Below are 25344 nucleotides of genomic sequence, written 5' to 3'. Positions count from 1 at the left end.
GGTGCAAAGCCTTCATCACTGTCATGCATTCAGTCAAAACCTGTTTGGGATCAGCTCTGAATTGTAAAGTGGGCTTTAAAATCAAGATCAGGAGTTTGAAGTTTATTTTGAAGTAATGTGAGGTTATTTGCCCAGGATGCCATCATAATTCATATTATAAAGGGTAGAATCAAGCTGTATAAAAGCAATTGACTACTGTTTTCCTACAGGCTAAATCCAACATTTTACAATTATTTTATTACTTTTTTCATACTGCTTCATATGAAATTTGGGAGAAATGAGCTGCAATGCAATACAGATGGGACTGATTAATCTTACATGCAGAGCAATAATTCTGGTACATTATTCTGTATAAGCTTTAATATTTTCTTGACCTGTGTGGACTGGAAAGACCCCGTGTTGACAGGTGAGGTGTTCCTGGTGTGCTTGCATGGTGCTCCTCACTGCAGCACCCAGAATTCTAATCAGCCAGGTGATGAAGCCACTGAAGACACGATGTGCTGTTGATTGTGATGGGAGTCAAATGTGTGCCCAGGCATTAGTCAGAGCCTCTACACTCGAGTGGGTACATTTCATTCATTCAGGAAGCAGCACAGTCTCCTGAGAGCTGGTTTCCAGACAAAGGGAGCTCAGACAGAAATCGGAGCTTCTGGTTGCATTTTGAACTCTGCCTGCCCCCGGTGCGCTCTCCCCTGAATGAGCAACAGGAGCTGCATCCCAACCCCCTGGCTGAACAGCGCCTTTGACTCGTGTGACTCTAAACAGGACATTGCTAGAAGACCTGAACAAATAAACTGGACTCCATGAAACCATCAGATTTAACTGTCCCTGTGGTTGGTACACACTCCTGGAAACTTCTTAAGTCATTTTGTTACAAAGCAATTCTCATGCTGACTGAAAAAAAAAGCTAAAATTATTTTCAATTACATATTCTTATTCATTATTATTTAAAACATTATGTATTTCATAGCAGGAGCTACTTACCCTATGGTAAAATGTCTTTCCATATACCAACTTTCTAAAAATCTGAAACTCTACTCAAAGATTTGGGAGTCCTAAGAGCAGCCTCTGCTGATGCATAAGGAAATTGTTTCTGAGTTTTTCCAGTCGAGTAAAAGTTTTTATTGCATATCCACAAGAAGTTTGTAAGAACTGTTCGGTGTTTGTTTGTCACTTGGAAAACATAAAAGCCTTCACGAATTATACATTTAAAGTGACTGAATAAGAGGATCAGCATTAAAAACATTGGATGCCACAAACAATGTAGCTGAAACCACAATGCTCTTATGGTCCAGCTATAGAATTATGGTACTCTAATAGATGTCCGTGTCTCTTTCCTCTCCATAATCAGTGTGAATACTGATGCACAGCTTGAACCGCTCCCGTTTTTCTGATGGCATTGTCCTGTAGCTCAAAGAGCCGCTCCAGGCCGGCCGTAGGGGAAGAGACACGGACAGGGACAGGGACAGTCCCTTGGCTCCGCACTGCTCGGATCACCTCGAGGCGCTGGGTCCGCTCCTGACCCGCTCAGTACCAGAAAGGCACTGACAATACGGAGCGGGATCGGCAGAGCGCACCGAGGTGGATGGAGCCGGGCTCTTTATGGCGGACCGTGCTGCGGGGACAAGGGACAAGGGGTGTCACAGACCCACGGGAGGTCAGGCTGGGCACGGGCGATGGAGCGGCCCCGCCGCGGGTCCCGGTCCCGGTCCGGGAGCGCTCTCGACCCCGCGGCCGCCCGGCCCCGGCCCGGCTGACGTCACACAGCTCGCAGCCAACCAGCGCGCGCGGCGCGAGTCGGACCCCGCCCCCCGCGCCCTCGCTGCCTATAAAAGCCGCGGCCGGCGGCGGGCGCGGGACCGGCGTGCGGGGAACGGGACGGGACGGACGAGACGGGGCGGCGGGACCCGCTCCTGGCACCGCGGCTCGGCCCCGGCCGCCCCGCCGAGCGGGCGCTCCGCTCGCCAGCCGGGATGCTGCTCGTGGCCGCCGGGCTCCTGCTCGCCGTAGCTGCGGGCGGGCGGGGGTCGCCGGCCCCGGAGCAGGAGAGCCCGCCGGGCAGCCGCTTCGTGTGCACCTCGCTGCCGCTGGACGCCGCCGGCGCGGGCTGCCCGCTGCCCCCCGTGCCCATGCAGGGCGGCGCGCTGCCCCCCGAGGAGGAGCTGAAAGCCACGGTGCTGCAGCTGCGGGAGACCGTCCTGCAGCAGAAGGAGACCATCGGGAGCCAGCGGGAAGCCATCCGGGAGCTCACCGGCAAGCTGAGCCGCTGCGAGGGGGCCGACGGCAAGTCCGCCACGGGGGCGTGGAAGAACGAGGTGGGCAAGGGCAAGGACACGATGGGCGATCTGCCGCGGGACCCGGCGCTGGTCATCGAGCAGCTGAGCCGCACCATGCAGACCCTGAAGGACCGCCTGGAGAGCCTGGAGGTAGGGCCGGAGCCGCTGCACGTCCAGCGGGCACTTCGGGCACGAGTGGTGCCTAAATCCCTGTGGAGATGGATCCAAACCGGCCCAACCCACGGGCGAGAGGCTCGGTTTGGCTTGTCCTGGTCTCTGGTTATTAATCTCCTCTCTTTAATAGTAAATACCTAAGGGGCAGCTCTTGAATGTGTGCTCCCACTGCGTGGGGGGAGATTATGGTTTCCCTGCTTGTCACCAGCTTAGTTTCTGTACTAATAATGTGTAAATCTCCCTTTCTGGGGATGTCACTTCATGTGGTTAGAGGTACAAAGCTGACGTCTTGGGCAGTAAGACCTCGGCATATGGTGCTGAACAGAGCAGTGGTAATGAGGAGATTGTGTTGGGCAGATGGTGCAGATAAGATGATGCACTCAGGGCTGACACAGAATGGAAAGAACCCGATTCTGTGCGCCTCTGAACAGAAAGGGGATTTGGTCCAAGCCCACCGATAAGTGATTTCCATGAGCCTTTGGACAGTGCCCGTGGTTTGAGTGCTGCTCATGCACTCATGTTTTGTAGAGAGGATTCTCACAGGATTTGTGCTGGTGTTGTTTTGCTTTTCACACCCTGAGAGCCTCACATGCTGCTCCCGCTGTCCTCCAGTCAGTGCTGATGTGAGGGTGGCGAGTAACTTCCCAAGGGCTGTTCTGTGAGCGCTGCTTTGCAAGTGCAGTTCTGAATGAGCTGATAGTATTCATTCCCTCCTTTTACCACTATTGCTGTCTTCCTGAAGCATTCCTTTTAGCGTTGTAGAAGAGAAACTCCTCTAGAATAACGTGGTAGGTGGAAACGTTGTTTTTTTGGTATCTTTAAAGATACCAGTGTTATTTGAGAGTGTGAGGTGCCTCTTTTTTCAGTTTGAATAGGAATACTTTCACGGCTTAGTACTTAGATTGATTTAAGGAGCATCTTACTTTGGTAAATCTTCTTTCAAAGTAGCTTAATTTTTAATCTAAAATGAAGTGATAGTTTTTGTGTTTACTTACATTGGCCATGTCACTAACATAAAAATTGACCAGTGTGCCACATATATGTGTACTAATAGAATTACATTAGACCTGCTCCCTACATTGATTTTATTGAACTTAAATGTATGAAAACTCTTTCATATAAAGTGCCCTTTAGTTTCAGGACCTGTTTAGCTCCAGTGCTGATAAAAGCACTGACCATGACAAATGCTAAAAAGCAATACCTCTTCTATACTTGCTGGAGAGCTCCATGCTCTTACTTTGCTGCTTTGGGCCGGGAGCACACCTGCATTTGCCATTTCTGTGTCAGGATGACAATGTTTTCCCCCTTGTTTTGCCCTGAAGCACCAGCTCCGAGCCAACGTGTCCTATGCAGTGCTGCCCAGTGACCTGCGGGAGATGCTGCAGCGCCGGCTCGGGGACCTGGAGCGGCAGCTCCTCAGCAAGGTGGCCGAGCTGGAGGATGAGAAATCCCTGCTGCACAACGAGACCTCAGCCCACCGGCAGAAGACAGAGTCAGCCTTGAATGCATTGCTAGAAAGAGTGTCTGAGCTAGAGAAAGGTAATTGCTCGGGATCAAAACGCTTCCCCATCCTGGTTAATTTTGTTTACTCCTTTCTTCCAGAGCACTAGACTAAATGTGGGCCTTGAGGGAAAGACACTGAGGTACTGGACTGAACAGTAGGTGACAGTGCAAATACTTGGATTCTCCCTTTTCTTTTATCTCAGGCTTCTTGCTTGACAGGCAGTTGCCTGGCTTTGGCTTCCTGTCTCTTAATTTGGTGTGTGTGGGTGGCTAGGATGAAACTCTTAGTGTTTGTGGGATGGAAAGATCTGTAAGGAGGCAAGTGGAGATAGGAATAAGTATGGCATGGGTGTAAATAGCTACATAATGTCAAGCATACATCTGAGCAGAGCTGCCTTTATTGGGACTGAGAGTCATAGGGGCTAAATTTAATTAGCACAACTACCTTTGATGTAATGAATGGCGTTTTAGACCAGCTTTGTTTCCTGCTGCTTTGGAAGTATTGATGGTGGCTTTTGCTTTTGTTACTGGTTATGACTTTGGGTAGCTGCAGCTACTTGAATTATGCTCTATTCTAAGTTTACAGCCTTCAGAGTTTACAGTAGATTAGACATGGCCCACTGGGGGATGCTCTCATAATCCTAGTCATTCATTCTGATTCTTGCCTTAATTATTACTGAGACCTCTCTGCTTGAGTGGAATCTGTTTATTTGAATTACAAATGTCTGTGAGCACAGAACTCTTTCTGTATTGACTGTGTCCATGTGCAGAGTGGACTGTAGAGGGCTGGAGTTACAGTAAATCTCCCTGCCCAATCCTTAAGTGATTTCCCAAGGTGAATAACTGCTTAAAAGCAGCTTAATGGACAAGTCCTCCAAATGGTGCAAACATGCACATCTCATGAATTTAGAAATGCAGCTTAATGGACTTGTGTGTAATACTGGATCTATTCTTCTAAAAGAGAGAGAAGGAGGAAGATGATTTTCTACTGGCTCTGTCTTTTGGTATTTCCTGAGAGCCAAGATAAAGCCTAACTTGCAACCAAAGTTATGGAGAATTAGTGGCCTGTTAATGTCTTATGAGTCAAGTATAGATAGTCCTTGTCTCTGAAAGATGTGACTCATATCAGAAGGAGAGAGTGGTGGGAGAACAAGAATGTGTAATTCAGCTAGGCTAAAAATAACCTGTTCCCACCTTTATTTATTTGTGTGGGGAGTGAGGGCTGTCTTAAGGTTCTGGGGAAGTGAAGAATTTGGGACAGGAACCAAGATACAGTCTTTCTTTTACTTGTGTAATTTGCTATTACTGTACAGCTTAGCTGTTCTGGTTCCTCTGCCAAATCAAAGTGAGGGTAATAATGATGAAAGAACTTTTTTTTTGTATTTTAAATACAAACAATAATTAGTCTGGTCTCATTTGAAAATAGTATTCCTGTTGTGCTTTTATTTAAAATGCAGTATTGTTTAGCATTTCTTCCCTACAGATAACTGGAGTGTCATAAGCTCCTCATTGTCCTGAGACTAAATAGAGGGGAAAAATCTTTATGAGGTGTCTCTGTAAGCCTTGGATTTTATCTGTAGCTGTGACAGCAGTTTTAGTTAGCAGTAGGGCAGAAGAGTTTAAAACTTCTACACCTGTTTTGATTCCCAAAGTTTTCTGTTATTTCCTTCAGTGGGTGTCTCCACTGACAGCAGAAGAGGATGCAGTAGAAAAAGCAGGAGGCATAATCCTGCAAATAGTAGTGCCTGGACTTCAGTGTGATTCCTGGCTTTGCTGGAGGAACAAACAGATCATTTATTACATCTAAACTTATTTTCTCTATCTCAAAGGGATTAACAATATTTCTTGCCCATCTAGCCCAAAAATAATTGCTCTTTTAATGGGGCATGTTTCTGTTTTTTCTGTGTGAGATTGGTTGTAGCAGCCTAATACAGGTTATTCAGTATTATCCCTGAGACCCTGGTGTTTATTTGCTTACCAGTTGGAACATTTCAGGTCTCTAAGGTTCCTCAAGACAGATTCAAGCCAAAGAGAAGATTTTTCTTCTCCCACCCCCTCATTCTGTGAAAAATGCAGCCAAAACACTTCAGTTGCTTCTGAGAAGGGGAAATGAGAGAATGCCAGTGATTTAAAAAATACATATGAAAATTGTGACAATCTTTTGTGGCAACAGCTTTTCATTTGGACTGGAGTGTGAAGTTTGGCAAGAGGATTGAATTTGTTTCAGGAATGTGAGCAAAGGAAATGAGGGAGACTCAGAACAGGCTGTTGAAAAGTTGAGGGTGGCATTACTACAGAACTGTGGAGTTCAATTTGTGGCACAATGTGGGATTTATTTCTTAATACTTGTAGAAAATTACTTATGAGCATCTGAATCAACTATATTCTACAGAGTATTGCAATTTCAGAAAGTTTTGGTCTTAAGGTTCTCAATTTTGTAAGCATGTCTAGAATATCTCACTGGTTTTAACCACCTTTTTAGAAAAAGCTAAATAATAATTTCTGCTTTTATAGTAAATCAAGCGTCTAATCTTCCCATAGTTCATAGCTTGATATTGCATTTTTAATTCAGATCACGTTGAACTTTTCAGATCTTGTCCTGTACAGTTGATGGGGCAGAAATCAGTCCTACTCAATGTAGCTGCTTTCTGGACTCTGTCAGTGGACTCTTATTTCAGATTTGCTGCTCAAAATGTGTTAATTTGTGTTAGCCTGAGATCTTAACACAGGTACTGCTTGTGTAGCAGGAGCAGGGAAAGAAATCCTGGTTGTGAAGCACTGTGATGCTTTAATGATGAGCATAGCAGAGAATCCATTTTACTGTCAGTAAATGTCTTAAACCAGTCTGAATTGTTTGAAATAGGGAGACCTCCAGCCATGAACTAGGCAATGAAAGAGATTGTCTACCATCTGTTCTCTTGCTCTAAATGAGCAGAAATAAACTAAATTATCACAATGTGGATAAAATCTATTTGCATTTTTGTGTGCAGCAAAATCAACATTCAGTAAATACTACTTCAATATACTTTTTTTTCTGTACTTCTCTAAAGTGATTAAAGCCAAAGATTGTCAATATCAATTGTGTGTTAGCCTTATCAATGCATTGTTTTGCTCACAGTTAAGGGTTTTTTGCTCCATGTGATTCCAGGTAACAGTGCATTTAAGTCACCCGATGAGTTCAAGGTCTCGCTCCCTCTCCGCACCAATTACCTGTATGGGAAGATCAAGAAGACCCTGCCAGAGCTCTATGCTTTCACTGTGTGCTTGTGGCTCAGGTCAAGTGCTTCTCCTGGCATTGGCACTCCCTTCTCATATGCTGTTCCTGGGCAAGCCAATGAAATTGTCCTCATAGAGTGGGGGAACAATCCAATTGAGCTGCTAATTAATGATAAGGTGAGATCTGATGAGCTCTTTGTTCTCAGCGTAACCAGAACAGGGCCTGACCCCTTGGTGCCTTTGCCCTGGCTCCTTCCCTCCCTCTGGTGCTGCTCTCTGCTGTCCACTGGCTGATTGCATGTCCATTAAAGCACTTGAAGCAGAAGTTAAATTGTACAGATATTTGGGTGTTGGGACCAAGCAGCTTGACATTAGATGTGCACACACTTGTGTTGTCTGAAGTTACAAGCAGATCTTGGCTTCTTGGGTTTTAATTTTTTTTATTTTATGAAACACAACCAAAATATGAAACCACACCATTGCCAGACCTGTGAGATCTAAGCCAGTTGCAGTATTTTTGTCTTTCTAATTGTAGAAGTTACAAATGTTAAATGAATTTTGCAGAAGACAGAGCAAAAGGCTCTCCACATAATGGTCTGGTTTTGTTATGCTCAGTGACTGAACATCAGTTTAAATACAATTTTTCAGACTTTAGACACAGCTACTTCATACCATTGATGGTTTCTGACAAGCTGGAAAAAAATATTGAAACACATCATTAAACCAGTATCCTTTCTTCCCACCTTCAGTTGGGTTTCCTGGTAACTCACTGCTCTCTGAGGGATCAGGTGTTTGCTACACAACTCAGGTGGTTCATCTTGTGGCTGATTATGGACTTTTAACAGTCCTATCATCCTCCCAGATCAATAACCAATTATTTTTAATGGTTTGTGGAAGAGAAGCAAACTTGACTCTCCTTATGTCTGTAATATCAATTTTCTGTGAGGCTTTTATTTCTCCCACATCACAGCTCCATAGCCACTGCACTTGTGTCTTGATGCTGACCTGAGAAGGTTTTCAGCTCAAACTCCTAAAGGAGCATAATTCCTCCTTATTGTGAGGCCTAGGGAACAGTTCCCACAAGTTCTCCTGGTAGCAGACAGATCCATTTGTCAAAGTTGTTACTGCAGATGGTGCTGGCAAACCCCAGATTCTGAGAGGAACTTCATGCGAGCACTGGATGGAATCTCACTAAGCACTGAGATTTAACAACAAATGTCACAGATTAATGTGCAGGATGGGGGTTGGTCTCTACTCCAACAGGAAAAGGAAATGGCCCCAAGTTGTGCCAGGGGAAGTTCTAATTGGATATGAGGAGAAATTTCACTGGGAGGGTGGCAAAGCACTGGGACAGGCTGCACAGGGCAGAAGTGGAGTCACCTTTCCTGCAGGGGTAGATGTGGCCTTGGCACTGCTGGGTGATCTTGGAGGGATGTTCCAACCTAAATAATTTTATGATGCTGTGGGATCCCACAAAGCAGGATGTGGACTAACTCTTGTCTCTATAAAGTTTTTGCTGTTGAGGACAGAGTAAATCCTGTTCCTCTTAACATGTTGGGCTTGAACTGCTGGATTTGGGTTGCCACATGCATTATTCTGGTTTTTGTAGGTTGCTCAGCTCCCTCTCTTCATCAGTGATGGAAAATGGCATCATATTTGCATCACATGGACAACCAGAGATGGAATGTGGGAAGCTTTTCAGGATGGAGAGAAGCTTGGCACTGGGGAGAATCTTGCTCCTTGGCATCCAATTAAACCTGGAGGTGTCTTGATCCTGGGTCAGGAACAGGTGAGTGAATGACAGGGTGTTCCAGGGTTTAAACAAAATCAAAACTCCCCAAACCAACAAGAGCTGCGAGAATTTCTTAAAATCTTGATCCTGTTGTATACACAGTATCAGACTGAAACAAGGCAACAAATACTTAATGAAATCCCAAACTGGTATATTTGTTTCACTTATTAAGTATTCAGAATATTCATGTTGGGGTTAAGAATAAGTAATTTTAGAATATTGAAAAAAAACCCCAGAGGAATTGGAAGCTTGCCTTTTTAGTTAACATCTCATAAGTCATGAATTGTGTGGCTCCTGGCTTCACAGTATTTCCCTATTATTATTATTTCCCTACTTACATTATACATTTACTAAAAAAAGCAAATATTGTAACAAGTAGCAGGAAATAGCCTTTCTTCAGGATTCCCAGGTTCACAGTTGGAGCAATGATAAATTAGTTTTGTGTGTATTGATTTTAGTAGATACTTATCCATGACAGAAATGACAGAATGGCAAGTTCAGTATCCTAATGCACTCTGCAGAGCTCACTGCTGAGTGTCTGCAGGTTTCCTTTATCTCTGCCTGCACTGTGCTGGGGTCTGTCCTGTGCTATCAGTTCCAAGTCAGTGGAATGACTGGATTCATTCAAAAATGAGTGATTTCTGTCCTTGGGTAGTGAGTGGAGCAAGCAAACACTTCTAGACTTATGCAGTGGCAGTTTGAATCACTCATTTACAGCCAGACAAAGCCTGGGTGTTTTTTTAGATCCAAAGATCACATCTCCCAGTGCCTGCAGACAGCTGAGCAAGGGCTGCAGTTATGGTTTAATCTATAGCCATAAAGCTTGCAGGGGAACCTTGCACATCCCTGCAGCTCTCCTGTGCTAAGCTTGCACTGTGGCTCTTAAATGAGCCTCAAAGTTTAAAGCTGCCTTTCTGCTCTGCTGCTCCAGGGCAAGCCTGGTTCTGTGCAGCCTTTTTGTGGTGTTCTGCAGTCACCACTGCTTGCCCTCAGTTGCTTTGACACAATCCAGGTTGGAGCTTGTCACTGAATGCCTTGTTCAATGTAGCCCTTGTGAAACTCAAATTTGTTCACTCTGTGACCAAACTCGGCACCCCTCTCTAGCAGTGGGGCTGGGTGGGGAGGGACTTCAAGTTTGAGAAGTTAATTTTGGTGTTTTCTTCATCTAATCCTCACTCTCATGTGCCTAAAGGACACAGTAGGAGGAAGATTTGATGCAACTCAAGCCTTTGTTGGGGAGATGAGCCAGTTCAATATATGGGACAGGGTGTTAAGAGCTGAAGACATCATGAATATTGCCAACTGCTCCATCAACATGCCTGGCAACATCATCCCCTGGGTGGACAACAACGTGGATGTGTTTGGAGGTGCTACCAAATGGCCTGTGGAGACCTGTGAGGAGCGCCTGCTTGACTTGTAGCTGTGATCACTTCCCATCCAAGTGCCCCCTTTAGTAGGACAATCTTCTGTGCAATCTGAAGCACTTCTTTTTCTCCTTGCCCTTCCCCAGTCTTAATTCCTTGAAAGAATAAAAAAAAAAAAATTGAGTAAACTGCCTCAATGCAAAGATAGCTGCTAGTTTGGGGCATTGAGCCTGGCTATGAAAGGAGCACTTCTTGACCAGAGCAGCCCTTGCTTTCCTATGGCCTGATCCAAAAATGTGCTTTGGCCTGCAGAACCCTTTTGGTTGGGCCTGAGCTTAGACATCAGCTCTTCTGCAGGGAGGGAGAACAGTGTGCACACTTCACTCTCATGTTCCTGAGAACGTGCAGTGCTGACAGCACCAGGAATAACAGACTAAATGTGAACCCTTCCTTCCAGTCTATTGTCTCCTCTTCAAAATAAAGCCATTCTTTTTTTAGCCCTTTTTTAAAATAAAAATCACTTAATCCTTACACTGCAGTGGTTATGGTGCAGCTATGGGTAGAGCAGAACAGCCACTGTCTGAGTGCAAGGCTTTTGCTTCTTCATTTGCAGATTAAAAATCCTTATTTATGATAAAGAGGTGATGTTTGGAGACACATTGTACCAGTTCAATTTGAAGAAAGGGCTGTTGAATCAGCACAGCTCCATTGAAGCTGAGGTGCTTCAGGTGAGGTTCTGTCCCAAAGCCTGTCCTTTGCTAGCCAGGATCCCAGCATAGGTGGGTGGATCAAAGATTGTACTTGTATTTTCTGTAGGCTGAATGTACTGAATTCCTAGTGACCTGGCTTGTACACTTTTCTCTATTGTTTCCTTGCTTCAATGTCTTTATTTTTTTAAATATACAAGCTGTGATTAAGTGAATTTCCATTTTGTTTTGCTTTGAAAGGCCTTTTTATGAGCAAGTGCCAAAGTTCAGTTTCTGCTTGCTGAGAATTGGTATATATTTTTCCAGCAGAAAAGTCTTCTGCACTGGTTTATATGTTATTATAATGGTCCTATGTAATATGAAAATGTGCTGCTCTTTCAATTCTTGTTGACTGTCTCTTCTGTAAGCACTGGGCTGACTATTATATTTTTTTATCATTTTCTCTCAATATTTTGCAAACAATGTTGCTGTTTCCTTGGCGTTGCTGTGAATTCTTGGTTTGTGGCTCGCAGATAGCAAATGCACTGTACTGGGAAAGAGTTAATACTTTTGTTATTTAAAAGAAAAAGGATTTAAAGGGGGGGAGGGGGAATTTATAAAGCTAAATATCATATTTTATTTTTCATATGTTTGAATTGTAAGAATAATATGGTGACAGTCCCATTTGTAGGGTAAAGTTACATATTTCCATGAATATGTAGTATGCTGTTCTTAAAAGAAAATTCTTATAATGAACTTTTAATTAAAATGCACTGTAAAATGAGTCTCTTAATTCTTTTATAGCCACACAAGCACTGAATATTCTCTTTCATAGCTTCTATGAGTTCACCTGCTGTCTCTCTAGACTGGTAGAAGGACAGTCTTGTAAGGAGTTTTCTTTATTCCCTAAATGTGTCAAATTTATTACCAAATTCCTCAAGTGTTCTTGTCATGATTGGCTTTAAAATGAACACACACACACTGCACCCTCAGCCTACAACAGTGCTTTCCCTGCCCCAAGGAAAAAACAAACAGAAAACTCACTTCATGTCAAAAGAATCTGTGTTGTGAGGTGAGGAAAAGTGCAGAATTCTCATCTCCCATGGGCTGGTTCCAGAAGAGGCATCAGCCCTGCAGTCAATGCTCCTTTATTTATCTGCTTTTTTTTCCAAAGGCTGGAGGAGCTAAGCTCTGGAGTTACAAATTTCACTCTGTTCTTATGAGGGGCAGCAGTGAAACTGTCTTGGACACTGCTGAATGTCCTGGAGCCTGTGTGGGTGGTGGGATTTGCTGTTTTATTGAACACCACCACCAATGTTTGAGTTCAGTGCTTGGCTAAGGGAGGGCTTTACACATCCCTTGGCCACGTTGCTCTTTATTCTGAGTTATTTAAACACTCACAGCCTGTAGCCAAGTGCACCTGAGTAAGAAGCCCCACCTCCATGGGAAGGTGTTAATGGTGGGGGCTGTGCTTTGTTGGCTTGGTTTGGTTTTTACTCATTAAATAGTTCAGGTGGTAGGAATTTTGGAGGAAGGTTTTGGTTTGTTGGGGTTTTTGAAGACACTGACTCTTCAGGAAAAGCCAAAGGTAAATATTTTGTTGAAAAGGGTTTCTTCCATTATTTTTAATACCTATACATCTATATACGCACATATTATTCTTTCTTTTGTGCAGTAGTAGCTTTTCATTAAGAAGAAAAGATGTGTTGATTTTTGTACCTTTCTCTGTTATGCTGCTGCTCCACATCCTGGGAGTCACATGTTTTATATGAATATATAAGCAGATGGCAAAACAGAAGTAAATATTACCACATTCCAGCATCCATATTGTTTATGGAGTGTGGAGCTGACAGCACAACCTCCAGTTCCCAAACTGCTCCGAATGCACAGAAGTAATAACTTATGGAAAGCTGAGTGGCAGCACTTGGAACGTGCAGCAGTACAGATTTCTAGAAAATGAATTTTTATTTAAAACCAGGCAGAGCTGGGGCTCCTGAAAGCAATATCAGCGATCCCAGCAAGCCAAGGTGCTGGGAGCTGTGAGTGGCCAGGGCTGCAGGTCCTGCTTGGTGGGAATGCTCCTCAGTCTGCACTGCACCCTCCTCTCTGTGCACCCTTGCTGCCCTGGCTGCTGGCTGGCAGCAAACTGAACCTCTGGTGTGTTTAAATCCAGTTTTATTTCTTCTCAGACAAGTTGTTTGTCTACATGCCTGGCCACTAGAAAGTGTAGTGATCTCATGTGTTTGGAGTTTGCTTGAGGGCAAACCTAAATCCCTTGCCTCTGGGATTCCCTGCATGAGAGAACAGCTCCTGAATCCAGGCAGTTTTTAGCTGAGCTGCACTTGCTCTCTGGAGTGCTGGTTTAGGTCTCACAAATGCAGAGATGACCAGCAAAGCTCTACCTGTAGGGGGATAGAATATAAGAAAAACCAAGATAGTGTAGAAAGTAATCCTACCCCTAAGGAGTTGCAGCTGGGCCAATTATCAAAGATCAGGAACAGGTGTGACTTTACCAGGCCACAGCTGTAAGCAATGAGAAGCAGAGGGCTATAAAAGAGTGGGGAGGGAGGTTGAGAAGGGAACTGGAGTCAGTGGCCGCTTTGAGAAGAAGAAAGAGTCAGTGCTCTGAGGAGCTGACCACGAGAAACGCCAGAAGGTATGGAACTTCTGTGATAAGGAGACAACAGCATGGAACCCCTGCAATGAGATGGTATCTACCCTCATTTTGCACACATTTCCCAGGTGAGTGAATACCTGGGACTGCCAGGGAGAAGCTGATTCTGTTTTTCTTCAGAGACCTGATTTCCCTCAGGCCTTTCCCAAAGGTGAGAAGCAGGTCAGTGGTGAAGCTGCTGTGTTGTATTAGCTGTTAAAAGCTGGCACTTTCTCAATCAGGGTAACGCTTGTTCTAAATAGGTTAGATTTATTTCTTCTTTGCTAATGGCACTTGACTGTGTAAGGATTCTTTATCCAGCTGATTTTAGTTACCCAGCTTGGGAGGGAACATCTGCCTTCTATTGCATCATTCTGAATCCTGCTAGGAGTGCAGGAACCCTAAAAAGGGAGACTGCTTTCACTGAGGCTTCTGCCACAGGTGATGATCCCTTGATGCTGCTTAGAAATCTGAGGTAAGACACAGCAAGAGCCCTGCTGATGGACAGAGTCAGGCACTACCAAACCCCTCCAGAAATGAAAGGTCTCTCCTGGTATTCAGGGAATTGGGGTGAGCGTGGAAGGTGATGTGGGATTTTTCCAGAGATCTTTCACCAAAAGGTCTCTGGATCTTTTTTACCCCTTCACAAAGAGAAAGTTGGACCTTGAGAATGTTCGTGGTTAGCTGTGAGGCTTAAATAATACATGAGTTTTTCAGAGCTAAAAATCTTCTGGAAAGAATGGAATTAATTGCCCCCCTGGCTATGGCTGTTTCTAAAAGGCTGCGCTTAGAAAAGTATAAATTTGCACAAGGAGTTCAAGGGGCCCTTTCTTCCTCCACAGGAGGGCTGGGCTGATGTTTTGGCAAAGCTTCAGACACAGAAGCTCCCTGATGGCTGGATGGCAGTGAGAGCAGTGGTTTTGTTTGTGAAGGATGCTGTGCTGTTTGACCTGTGCTGGCTCCCAGGCAGTGCAGCCCCTGGCCCTGCTGCTGCCACAGGAGGATGCTGAGTCCTTGTGGTACCCACGGGTTCCCCCAGCCTGTCCTGGGGCTCAGGGGCAGGGCTGGGCTGCCTGGAGCCTCTGTGGCTCTGGGTGTGCTTCCCCTCTGTGCTAAAAGGAGTTTGCAAGAGGCTTGTCCTGGTTTTTGTGTCACCAAGCTGTTCCCAGCAGCAGTTCTGGAGTGCTTTTAAAGAATAAATATTGAGAAAAGTAACTATGGCTGTTTCTTAGGAGGATTTTGGTGGTTTTTAAGGTAATAGATGCTCTTTTACGTTTTGTCATTTAAAACACTTAAACCAGCCCATGAGTAACTTTAAATCCTTGTGTTACTGTAACAGAGCTCATCACCCAGGCTTATCTCCACTCCTGGAGATTGCTCTGCTGACCTCTCCAGATGAAAGGAAACCTCTTTAAAGGGCAACCGCATTTATGAAAAACAGGATGTTAAAACTTCTGGGTAACAACACCAGCTAAGCAAGGAATTTATAACTTTCCTTGTTTAAATTTTTTATTTTATTGGTGTTGGCTGTTGATTTTCAGTGGGAATCCCGATGTGCTGTCCTGCTGTGGCTCCAGAATGGCTGCTTTTCTGTGCCAGGCAGGAATTGGTTTTCCTGCCATTGCAGAGGGCACAGAGCAGGCAGCTGCCTCCTCCCTGGAGCAGAGCTGGACTGAGATTGTCCTGTGCAGCTTTATTGCTCCTCTGCCGCCACAAAAGGGTCTGGGAGCAGGGATCTGCACTGACTTTTAATTTTATGTGAGATTTCCCTGCAGGAGATATTTGTGTCTGACAAAACAGGACAGACCTTAGATTTGCTTTCCAGGGATGGTGTAGCTCACAGCAAAGAGCTGTGTTTTAGGCAGGAGTTTTGTTCTTTTTTTCTTTCTCTTGCTTTCCTGCTTTCTTTATGGTAAATTATATACAGTTGATAAACACCTATAATAAAACAGAGATATACATGGACAAATCATCCTTTTTTTTTCCATTAAAGAAAGCTGTTACTTACTGTGTAGAGAGTACATATCCTCCTAAGAGATCAAATTATTTATGGCAGTGCACTAATTAGCTTTTTCGAGGCTTCTAAGGTCTTGCAGATACTTGGAGCTCCAGGGATAAGTGCAGCAGGTAAATACCTCTCTGCATCAGGGGTAATTTCATGTATCTGGCCAAAAGCTTTGCAAGGGAGGGGTCCCCTCTGGCTGCTTGGGGCACTCAGGAGGCCACAGGGATCCACACAACACAGGAGGCTCCCAGAGCTGGTTTTGCCCCATTTTCACCTGTGCAGCCATCTGAATTCTGAGGCTGTACCTGCACTCTCACCTGCCCACCCTCACTCTCAGCTCCAGCTCCCTCCTCACGTCCCTCAGCAGCTCCAGGCTCTGCTCAGGAGTGTTTGGCATTGTTCAGATGTGCTGCTATGGTTACTCAGGCACCACTCACTGCACAGGTCAGCTGGGAAGAGCTTTAGACAAAGTATTTGGGACAGAATGCAGCTCTTGATTGTTAATTTAAGACCTGGCACATCAGTTTGAACACGCGACGTGGGGGATAATGTATTTTTTGGTTTCCCTTATGCTTGGGATTTGGAAAAAACATAGAAATATTGCCCAAGCAATGAGAGTGGCTCCTGCTGAAAGCAGTGGCCAGCCCATTTGTTCTGGGAATGGCCTGGAGGCTGCTGGGCTCTGTGTGCACAGGTGAAGGAAGGAAGGAGGATGCTCAAAGCCTGGGGAGCAGCACAGGTTTCCAGCTGTGTGAGCAGAGCCCAGGGGGGCACATCTGGCCAGGGGAAGGGGCTGGGATGAGAATCTCGGAGCTCAGGCTGCCCCTCCAGGGCTCCCAGCTCAGCTGCTCTGTCCTGGAGGCTGGATTGGCATCTCCAGGGGATGGAGCTGCAAGGGTGACCTGTTGAGGGCTGTAGCTGGGATTTTAATCCTCAGTCCTGTTCAAATCCATGACCTGCATTGGCAGGAGGTGTTGTTTGGGTCCCAGAAATTCAGTGACATCTGTTCTGCACTTCACCATGGGCAGAGGTTGAGAAGGGATGACTGAAAAGGGATTTCAGAGATGTGCAGTGGTGCCCTCACTAGGCTGTGCCCTTCAATGTCTTTCTGATTACTTTATGAGAACTGAATGTGCCTGATTTTATTTTTCTGGTTACACTGAAGGAAAAATTTCCATAGACTTGAATGAGAGAAGAACAGGAAACTGTTTGAGACAAGTCTGAACAAGCTGGTAAAAATGAAACAAAAAAATCTGGTGTGACTTAAAAGCTATTTTTAAAAACACAAGCTGGAGCGGGTTACTCTGATTCACTGGAGTCTGTTATGTCTCCTTTTCTTTTTCTCTTTTAATTTTTTTTGTATTTTCACTCAGTAATTTTAGGACACAGTGAGAAGGCAAGTTTTTAGAGATGGGTTATATGTGTTAAAAGGGGAAATGTGCTAGCATTTGCTGAGCACAATAAATATTACTGCCAAATGAGTATGTCCCTTTTCTGACTAGGCAAAAAAAATAATTGTAGATGAGAATTTATACCAAGCCATTTCAGAAAACAAGAGAACATGGAGGATTTATTGCTTTAATTGAAATATTTGCTTTGCTATCTTCCTTGTATGTTTATGTGTGAAACTGGGTGTTGTTTGGCATTTGCAGGCTAAATCCTGGGCAGCATTTTTGGTGGATGTGTAGTGTTAGGCATTTTCTCCCTCATTCTCTCCCATCCTGAACCAGCCCTTGGGCAAGTTTCTGGCAGCTGAGGGTGGGGACTGAAAATAAAAATAATTTACCTTCACTGTCATAGGTATGAAATAAAAATAATTTACCTTCACTGCCATAGGTAATAGCAGAATCTTGCTGGTATCCCTTGGCTTGTGCCCTGGTTTTCCATTCAGTACTTTAATTCAGAGGCTAGCCATTCATATTCTGGTTTTTCCATTGAAGGGTGCAAATTTCAATGGTGTTCACTGAGCTAAGAGGTAGCAGTTCTGTTTATGTAGTTATTCTTCCCTGTTCATGGTAGCAGACTTGAAGAAAGGGAGGGGTTCAAACAGCATAAAGAACTTGAGGGAGAAGGGGAAGGAAGCTGTGACAGTATGTGAGGTAATGGGAAAGCTGGGTCTGAATTCAGCAGTGGATGTTGGAAATAACATTTTTTGTCATTGCTGTGGATATGCAAAGAACCATCTTCCCCCTGGATTTGGCAAAAAGTCAGGTTTGTGTTTCAGGAGGGTTTGGCAAAAAGTCAGGTTTGTGTTTCAGGAGGCTGGACTGCACCAGCTGGCTTCAGACATTCTTTCTTCATTCTCCTGTCCTGTGAGGGGTGTGTGTATCAAACGCTTTTTGTTACCAGAAGAACAATAATTTATTCTTCCAGATGCAGACAGGAGTGCTCTGGAGCAATCTGAATTAAATGCCAAGGTGAAAGAGTGTTGCTGTAGAAACCCATGTCAGACTTGCAGCTGGTTCTTGTGTGCTTCTGGGGATATCTTACTGATAAAGACTCTCCAGCTATTTCTATTTTTCTGTGATATTGAGAAATGATTCTTCCAAGTTGCTTTTTAGTGGATGTGTTCTATAATTCAGAAAGGCAGGGATGGGATGAGGAGGAATCTGCTCAAGCTCTGGGAACCATCCACTGGCTTTGGAGGGCTTTGGATTCAGTGTCTGTTCGCTGCAGTCCATGCAATATACGATGTGCTGCATCCCAGGTTTTTTAATTTCCAGTGAGGACTTGTTAATGTGGGAAAACTCCCAAAAAACTCTTCCACAGCCCTGCCTTCTCCTTTCTGCTGAGCACACAAGGCTGTTGATGCCAATTGTTTATAAATTGTGTCTTGAGGAGCTGACAGAGTCAACCTGACCCTAAAACTTTGCTGTGGCACCTCCTCAGCATCCCTTTGATACCTCTGGCTTAGCAATGCTGCTGCAACAGTGCACAGCACAAATCCAGTTACATGAGCTCTGTTATTTGAGTGTCCTCTGAACAGCATTTCAGACTGTATTAAAGTTTTTCTGTATGCATTTTGGCTTTGAAAAATACAAATTCAAAACAAAAGCCCATAAATCTTTGTTTAATCAAAGTATACCTCTAAGAACAGTGTACACGGATATTGTATAAAAAGAAGAGTGAATTTCAAATAGGACTTTGAAAATCCATCTGGAGCAGAAAATCAAGACTGGTGGGAGATTTTAAGAGCCTTGCTTGCTTTTTGGAAAAATTCACTGTACTGTGTTGCATTATCAATGCTTAAGTGACAACTGCAGGTTGATTCAATTAAGAGCTGTGCTAAGGGATATGGTATCTGCTAATGCACAGTTTATCTCTGAAGTTGTGGATGTCGCTGCCTCAGTGAAGCTGTGTTGGTTCCAGTGGCTGATGCTTGTCTGTTGACAGCTTTGTCCGCTGAAAGCATTAGAAGAGAATGAAATTACACTCTGGGCCTTGCCCCAGATGGGAATTGATGTAATATTTTAGACCTCAAAAAGGATGGGAGTGTAACAGAACAACATGACAGCATCAAGATTTATTAGAGCTGCTTTGGTCTTGGCTCTGGGTCATCTCCTGTCTGCAGAATTCCTGTTGATGTCCCATCTGGATTTATATAGAAATTGATGGCTGGGTGAAGCTCTCTGATCCCATCAGTTCACATTTGCATCACTTTCTGTTCTGGATGTGCTGTGGAGGGCTGGAAGCACCACTCGTTAAAGTAGTTAGCAGGCAAGCAGAGGAGAATGCAAGGTCAATTTAGCACTTGCAGAATTTAAATTATTTTCTGAATTGGAAGGAAGGGGGAAGGAAATCAAAGCCGGTGTCTCTGGGTTCAGCTGCGTTTCTGAAACAGTCCCTTAGGAGATAAAAGTACTTGAATGGAGCCATTAAGCCCTAGTTTGCTCTATATTTTGCTGCTATAATTGTTGCAGAGGTCATACTTAAATGCACACAATTTGGGTTTGATGTCTGTGTTCCTCTAAACGCACACAGTTGCTGAGAAAAAGGAAATTTCATTGTGCCTGTGGATTACTACTGAGAACAAGTGGATGAAGTTTCCAAACCCTGCTCTAACAGCTCCTTTGGATTTGTCTATCCAAAGGTTTTGTGTCCCCTGGAAGACTTTGTTGCCCCACTGCTTGCTACTGGTACAAAAATCAGGACATGCGCCTGTTACAGATTTCTTCTGCCCTCCCTCTTTAAGCTGTTGTGTCGCTTCAGTCTTTAACCCCTGCAGGTGTCAAGAGCTGAAACTGGTGGGGGGAGCAGGAAGGAGGGAGTCAGTCTGAGTCCTTGAGCAGGACATGCTCCAGACCTGGGTGTACAATCCACACTGAAATGGAGATTTTGGGTGCAGGTCACATGAATTAACTTCCCAACAGGGGGATGTGTGCTTTGGGCATCCTCTCTGTGCTCTGTACCTGCTGGCTGCCTTGCCCAGGTGTCCTTCAGAGGGTGTCCCCTCTTCCCTCCTGACAGCACAAACATTCAGCTCATTCAGCCACAGGGAGTTCTCAACTCCCTTTAATCAGATGCTCCACCAAAAAAAAAACAAACCCTGGCATTCAGGTCATGCTTCAAGCTGAATTAGTTTGCATTATCTGCTGTTACTTTTGGACCAAGACAAACTGTTTATGTGTATTCTGGGTCACTGATGCAAACAGAGAATTATTGTGGGTCTGAATCAACATTGCAGCAGAGCCATCAGCAGTCCTGCTCTCCTCGTGGGTACCAATTTATTCTCCAGATGAGGCTGCAGTGAGTGAAGGCTCGTTCACCAGGAAAGGTGATTGATTGCAATTGCAGCTGGTTGATTAAGCTGGACAAAGAGAAACACTCGTGTGTCACTCAGCTCTCTCTGCTACATGAAACAAGGGGATTAGATATGGTGAATTTCTCGTAATGAAAGCGGGCAATCGGGTTCGTCATAAAATCAGCTTAAAAGAGCTTCCAGAGGGAACCAAAATAACCTGACCTACCTTGGTCCTGTAATCTTTAAATGCTGCTTAACATCTGCTCATCAGCACTTGGCAATAATATTTATTATGGAATTTTTAACAGCAGACATCATGATGTATTGAAATTAATAATGTGGAGGGGAATATGTCACTACACAGAGGGTAAAAAGGAAATAGAAGTATTTGACTTCAGTGAAAAAATCTTTAGGAGAAAGTTACAGTTACAAAAATGTTAGTGAGGTCACCAGCCCGGCCCAAGCACCTTTCTGGTCCCCTGCAGGTGGTAGGCACAGAACCAGTTCTGCCTAAGGGACCTAAAATGAGAATGGGGAATTTAGAAACTCTCCTTAAAGACAGATGTGCTGAAGATGCCTTTAAGATTTGAGACGTTATTTGGAAACAGCTTTCTTCCCCCAGGACTGACATTTCTGACTGTTATTAACTTTGGAGATACAAAGGTGCCTAACATTGGGTGCAGTGGATTTGAGCCATTATAGGCAGAGGAGAGATTGAAATTCCTTATTGCACACTGTGTATCCTTGAAAACTGCAGTACAGGAATTTGAGAACTCTTTATTCCCAATAGTTACCAAAAAAGAGTAAACTGCAATTCTTGGCTTGAACACCTTCCAAATAAAAAGCTCTGTAGACCCTCATAGGTCCCAGTTATTTCTCTACTGAGCCTGCAACATGCTCTGTAAAATGAATTGCCTGGAAAATGGTCAGGAGATGTCAGCAGGTGCTGAATCCACATTTCCCACTGCAGTGTGTCCCTGCCAGTCCTCCCAGGCCTCTCACCAGAGTTCTTTTTGTCCTGATCTGTTTTTGCCAGCGGGTTTCACTTGCAGGTCCTTGTCCTGCCCCTTCCTTCCTTGCAAGCAGCTGTGGCCATCTCCTGCTGTGGCCCAAAGCCCTGGGAGCATCCTGGGCTGTTCCTGCACTGAACACTTCTGGACCTTTTCCTTCTCTGCTATGATGAGTCTTTCCCCAGCACTGGGTCTGAAGCAGGAATTGGTTATTGCCAATCCCCTGTAGTGAAGTCAAATATCATCTGCACTCGCAGACGTTGTTGTTGGATTCATATATTCAGGGATGATATTAGACAGCTTTGCCACTGGGAAATGCCTAACAAATTGCTGGTTCTTTTTGTTATCCAAGAGCTTTATTCTGCTTTCCAGGATGCAGCTTCTCATGCTGAATTCTTGTTGTTCCTAGACACAGAGCTTTGTGTCTTGGCTCTATGGGAGCCTGTTTTGTTGGAAAGAGCCCAGGCTTTTAAGCCATCCAGGCCACTCTATTGGCCTCTTTCCATCCTTATTTACTGCTGTGCTGTCCTTTGTACAGTCTGTAAGTTCTCTGCTAGGCGAATATGTATTTATTTCTATATTGAGAGTGGTGAGTGTGCCAGGCCTTGTGTGAATCCATGTGGAACAACAGCCAGTTGTTTGCTAATGCTTCCCTGTAGACATCAGCTTTTGAAGATCTGTCACGTACCCCACCCTTAATTCTTTTAATATGGACTTTCAATTGGAACTACAAAGTGATACAATAAATATCTTAAAATTGAAATCCCAGAAGCCTTCAGCCATCTAGTTTGAGTGTGGTCTTTGCTCCCAGCAATTCCCCTAGAGCTGATCAATACCTGTTCACTTTCACTGTCTCTCTTTTTTTGCCCCCCTTTTATTTAGGGACTGAATCTCAGGCTGTTCAATACAGTGTGAACTGTTTCCCTACACATAGGTACTCCTTGACATTAACATTCTGCTGAGACTTCTGCACCTTTCAGCACTGAACTCCTCTGTAATATGCCTCTGAACTTTTCTACCCATTTTTTAGACTTTCGTGATGTACATGTTAACTTTGTCTTTCATGGCAGCTGAGATAGAAGGGCTGCTCTGCATTTCTGGTAAATGTGCCCATCCTAATTCAGGGAATCACTTCAGCATGTCCTGATCTGTAGAACTGGGTTGGAGATTGGTATGTTATTATGGTAAATGCATAATTAAGGCAGGAGATTTTGCATTTTTATTTGTTGTTTGCTTGTGTGTTTTTGGTTTTTTCTTTCTTCACGAACGGCAGCAGTTCACTCAGGGGGGAGATTTTTTTTTCCTGGAAAAACCAGTCTGAATTTTTGCTCTGCAAAGCCATGCAAATTCTACATAGAGTACAATTCGGAGGAGTATCTGCCCTGAGGATAACTCGTGGTTTTCTGCTACCCAAGATCTACTGTCTGGTTGCTGTCCCTTACTCCAAAGGCAATGCTGTTAATGTGCAATAATTTAAAAAATAAAAATTCAGGGGTCATTAATAAGGTTGGCTGCTAAATCTGGGTATGTTTTTCTTCTGTGTGCTTTTATTTGTGAGGTCTTGGACTTTCTACAAATCTCATTTATGGGAGAGGGAGAGTGATGGGCTTGTGTTCTCTGTGCTGGTCTAAACCAGCTGGGCTCTGCTGGCCAAACTAAGAGCCTCACATTTGGTCCACAGGCAGTTCTTGCATCCTTCCTGCCTCTCTCCAGGGCTGCTCCAAGCCAGGATTGACCATCCTGGGGGGAAGACAGGAGCATGTTCAGGGAGGGAAGTGCTGCTGCACCAGATGAAAGCTGCCCTGTCCTCTGGAACCCCACCAAATACCTGCATCCCTAGGTTTTGCAAGAAAACACCTAAAAAATCTCTTATTTTAAAGCTGTTCTGTCTCCATTGATGTGCTCAGAGAAGTATTACTTTGTCCTCCTTGTTAAAAGTGAGCATTTCTTTCTTTGCTGTATCTCTGTGCACAGCATGTCTTGTTGTTACATTTAAGTTGCTCTAAACTCCAAATCAATAATCCCATTAGGAAGAAAAAAAAGGGGTCTAGTAGCAATAAGTACAATTGCAGAGTTAATCAGATCATTTTTATTCCTGTTGTAGACTCTGTTTCCCAAAGATGTTCTAGCTCTGCAGAATCAATAAGGGCACAATAAGTGGGTTTATTTCCTGGATATCAGCAGTGTGAGGTGGGGGCTGGATGCCTGGAGGGAACCAAGGGATTTTGCTGCCTTTGAGCACAGGGGCTGTGGGAAAGAGCTGTTGCTGCCATGGAATCAAGTAACAGAAAGCAGTGTGTATTTTGGGCACTCAAATGTCTGGGAAATGTCTGGGGGAGGCATAGATCCAGGAATTTCTCCCTTCTTAGTCCATCCCCACCAATTTCACAAACAAAGTGTGTCTAAAATAACACTGCATTTTAAATATAACGTTTTGAGTTGGTAGCTGCCTGTTTTAGAATGTAAAACCCACCTGATTTTACAAACATTCTTCAAAGAGGTGGATGACGTGTTCTTGCCTCCTCTTCCCATTTTAATTTCTAAATGTGGTCCTTACTGCTGATCTCTTCTACTTTTATGCTACACAGCTATAAAGATTTCAGTGAAGATGCGCTGGCTGGTCTGTACAATGAGATTTAGTCTTTCCTAACCCAGGCTGTGCACAACTCCTTTTGAGTGGAGCTGAACCCTCTTCTCCACTACCATTTCCCTGTAAATAGCTACTTAAAACAATAAACAGGAGCCCTAAAAAAGATGGGCCTCCTTGTTGTTTCATTATTGTTAAATATGGCCCCTGCTGTGCGGTGGAATAACCAGTGCCCAGCACTGCTGTACCCTGATTGATTGTTACTCAGTGATCCTTTAAACTGAACCCAGCTGCACATTCCAGGGTTAGAGTGCTGCTGTCTGTAGGTCATGGAACTGAGCCTTAAATATTCAGTATGCCTGTGTTTGCTAATCAAGACTCCTTAGGAGAAATCATGTTTCACGTTGCCACCCCAACACTGCAGTGCAGCTGGCTGGGAATTCCTTTCTCCTGTCCTGTTTGGAGATGTTGTGGCTGCAGCACAGACTCAGCCTGGCAGAGCTGGGAGTGTGGGCAGAGGCAGGGAGCTGCTGGCACAGGTGATGCTGTGCTGAGGGTGCTGGCACAGGTGATGCTGTGCTGAGGGTGCTGCAGAGACCTTGGGCAGCAGCAGGGGCTGAGCAGGAGCTGAATTCCCTGGAGCTGCTGAGGTTAAACCCTGGGGCAGCTCCCACTGGGCAGGGCTGGGCTGTGCCTGCATTCCCAGCCAGCCTGCGGGCACTGGGAAGCTCAGACAACCCCACAGCCACAACCCAGCTTCCTTCTGTTGGGTTTGGGTCCCAAAATTGCCTCTTGGTTTTGTCAAGACTTGACTGAGATCTGTGATGGTGTTCACAGAGGTTCTTGGATGAGGGAGGAGATGAAGGATCTGACTCCATGTTTCAGAAAGCTTGATTTATTATTTTATGATATATTTTACATTAAAACTATACTGAAAGAATAGAAGAAAAGGTTTCATCAGAAGGCTAGCCAAGTAAGAATAGAAAGGAAATAATGATAACAAAGGCTCTGTCTTGGACTCTCTGTTTGAGCCAGCTGACTGTGATTGCCCATCAATTAGAAACAACCACGAGACCAATCACAGATCCACCTGTTGCATTCCACAGCAGCAGATAATCATTGTTTACATTTTGTTCCTGAGGCCTCTCAGCTTCTCAGGAGGAAAAATCCTAAGGAAAGGATTTTTCATGAAAAGATGTCTGTGACAGAGATCTGCATTAGCATGGTTCTGAAAGCCAATACTGCCTTGGGCTGTCAAATTGTTTGGGTTTTTAAAATATAACTAATTTATTCTTGAATGTTCTCAGAGTATAAATTATTATTAAGGTATTCACATG

The 25344-nt window shown here is 44.4% G+C and overlaps 1 protein-coding gene across 1 annotated transcript; it reads left to right on the top strand.

Moving 5' to 3' along the window:
* The first annotated feature begins 1842 nt into the window (after positions 1-1842).
* On the top strand, positions 1843-10567 carry NPTX2 (neuronal pentraxin 2). Its single transcript, XM_005487366.4, has 5 exons — positions 1843-2426; positions 3773-3989; positions 7102-7346; positions 8779-8958; positions 10154-10567. The coding sequence occupies exons 1-5, from the start codon at positions 1974-1976 to the stop codon at positions 10379-10381; spliced, it is 1323 nt and encodes a 440-aa protein (XP_005487423.2). The 5' UTR covers positions 1843-1973; the 3' UTR covers positions 10382-10567.
* Positions 10568-25344: the final 14777 nt, after the last annotated feature.

This window comes from Zonotrichia albicollis, chromosome 16, assembly GCF_047830755.1.
Source record: "Zonotrichia albicollis isolate bZonAlb1 chromosome 16, bZonAlb1.hap1, whole genome shotgun sequence".
NCBI lineage: Eukaryota > Metazoa > Chordata > Aves > Passeriformes > Passerellidae > Zonotrichia > Zonotrichia albicollis.
Note: the sequence above shows the minus strand (reverse complement) of the source record. Positions and strands in the feature narration are given on the sequence as shown.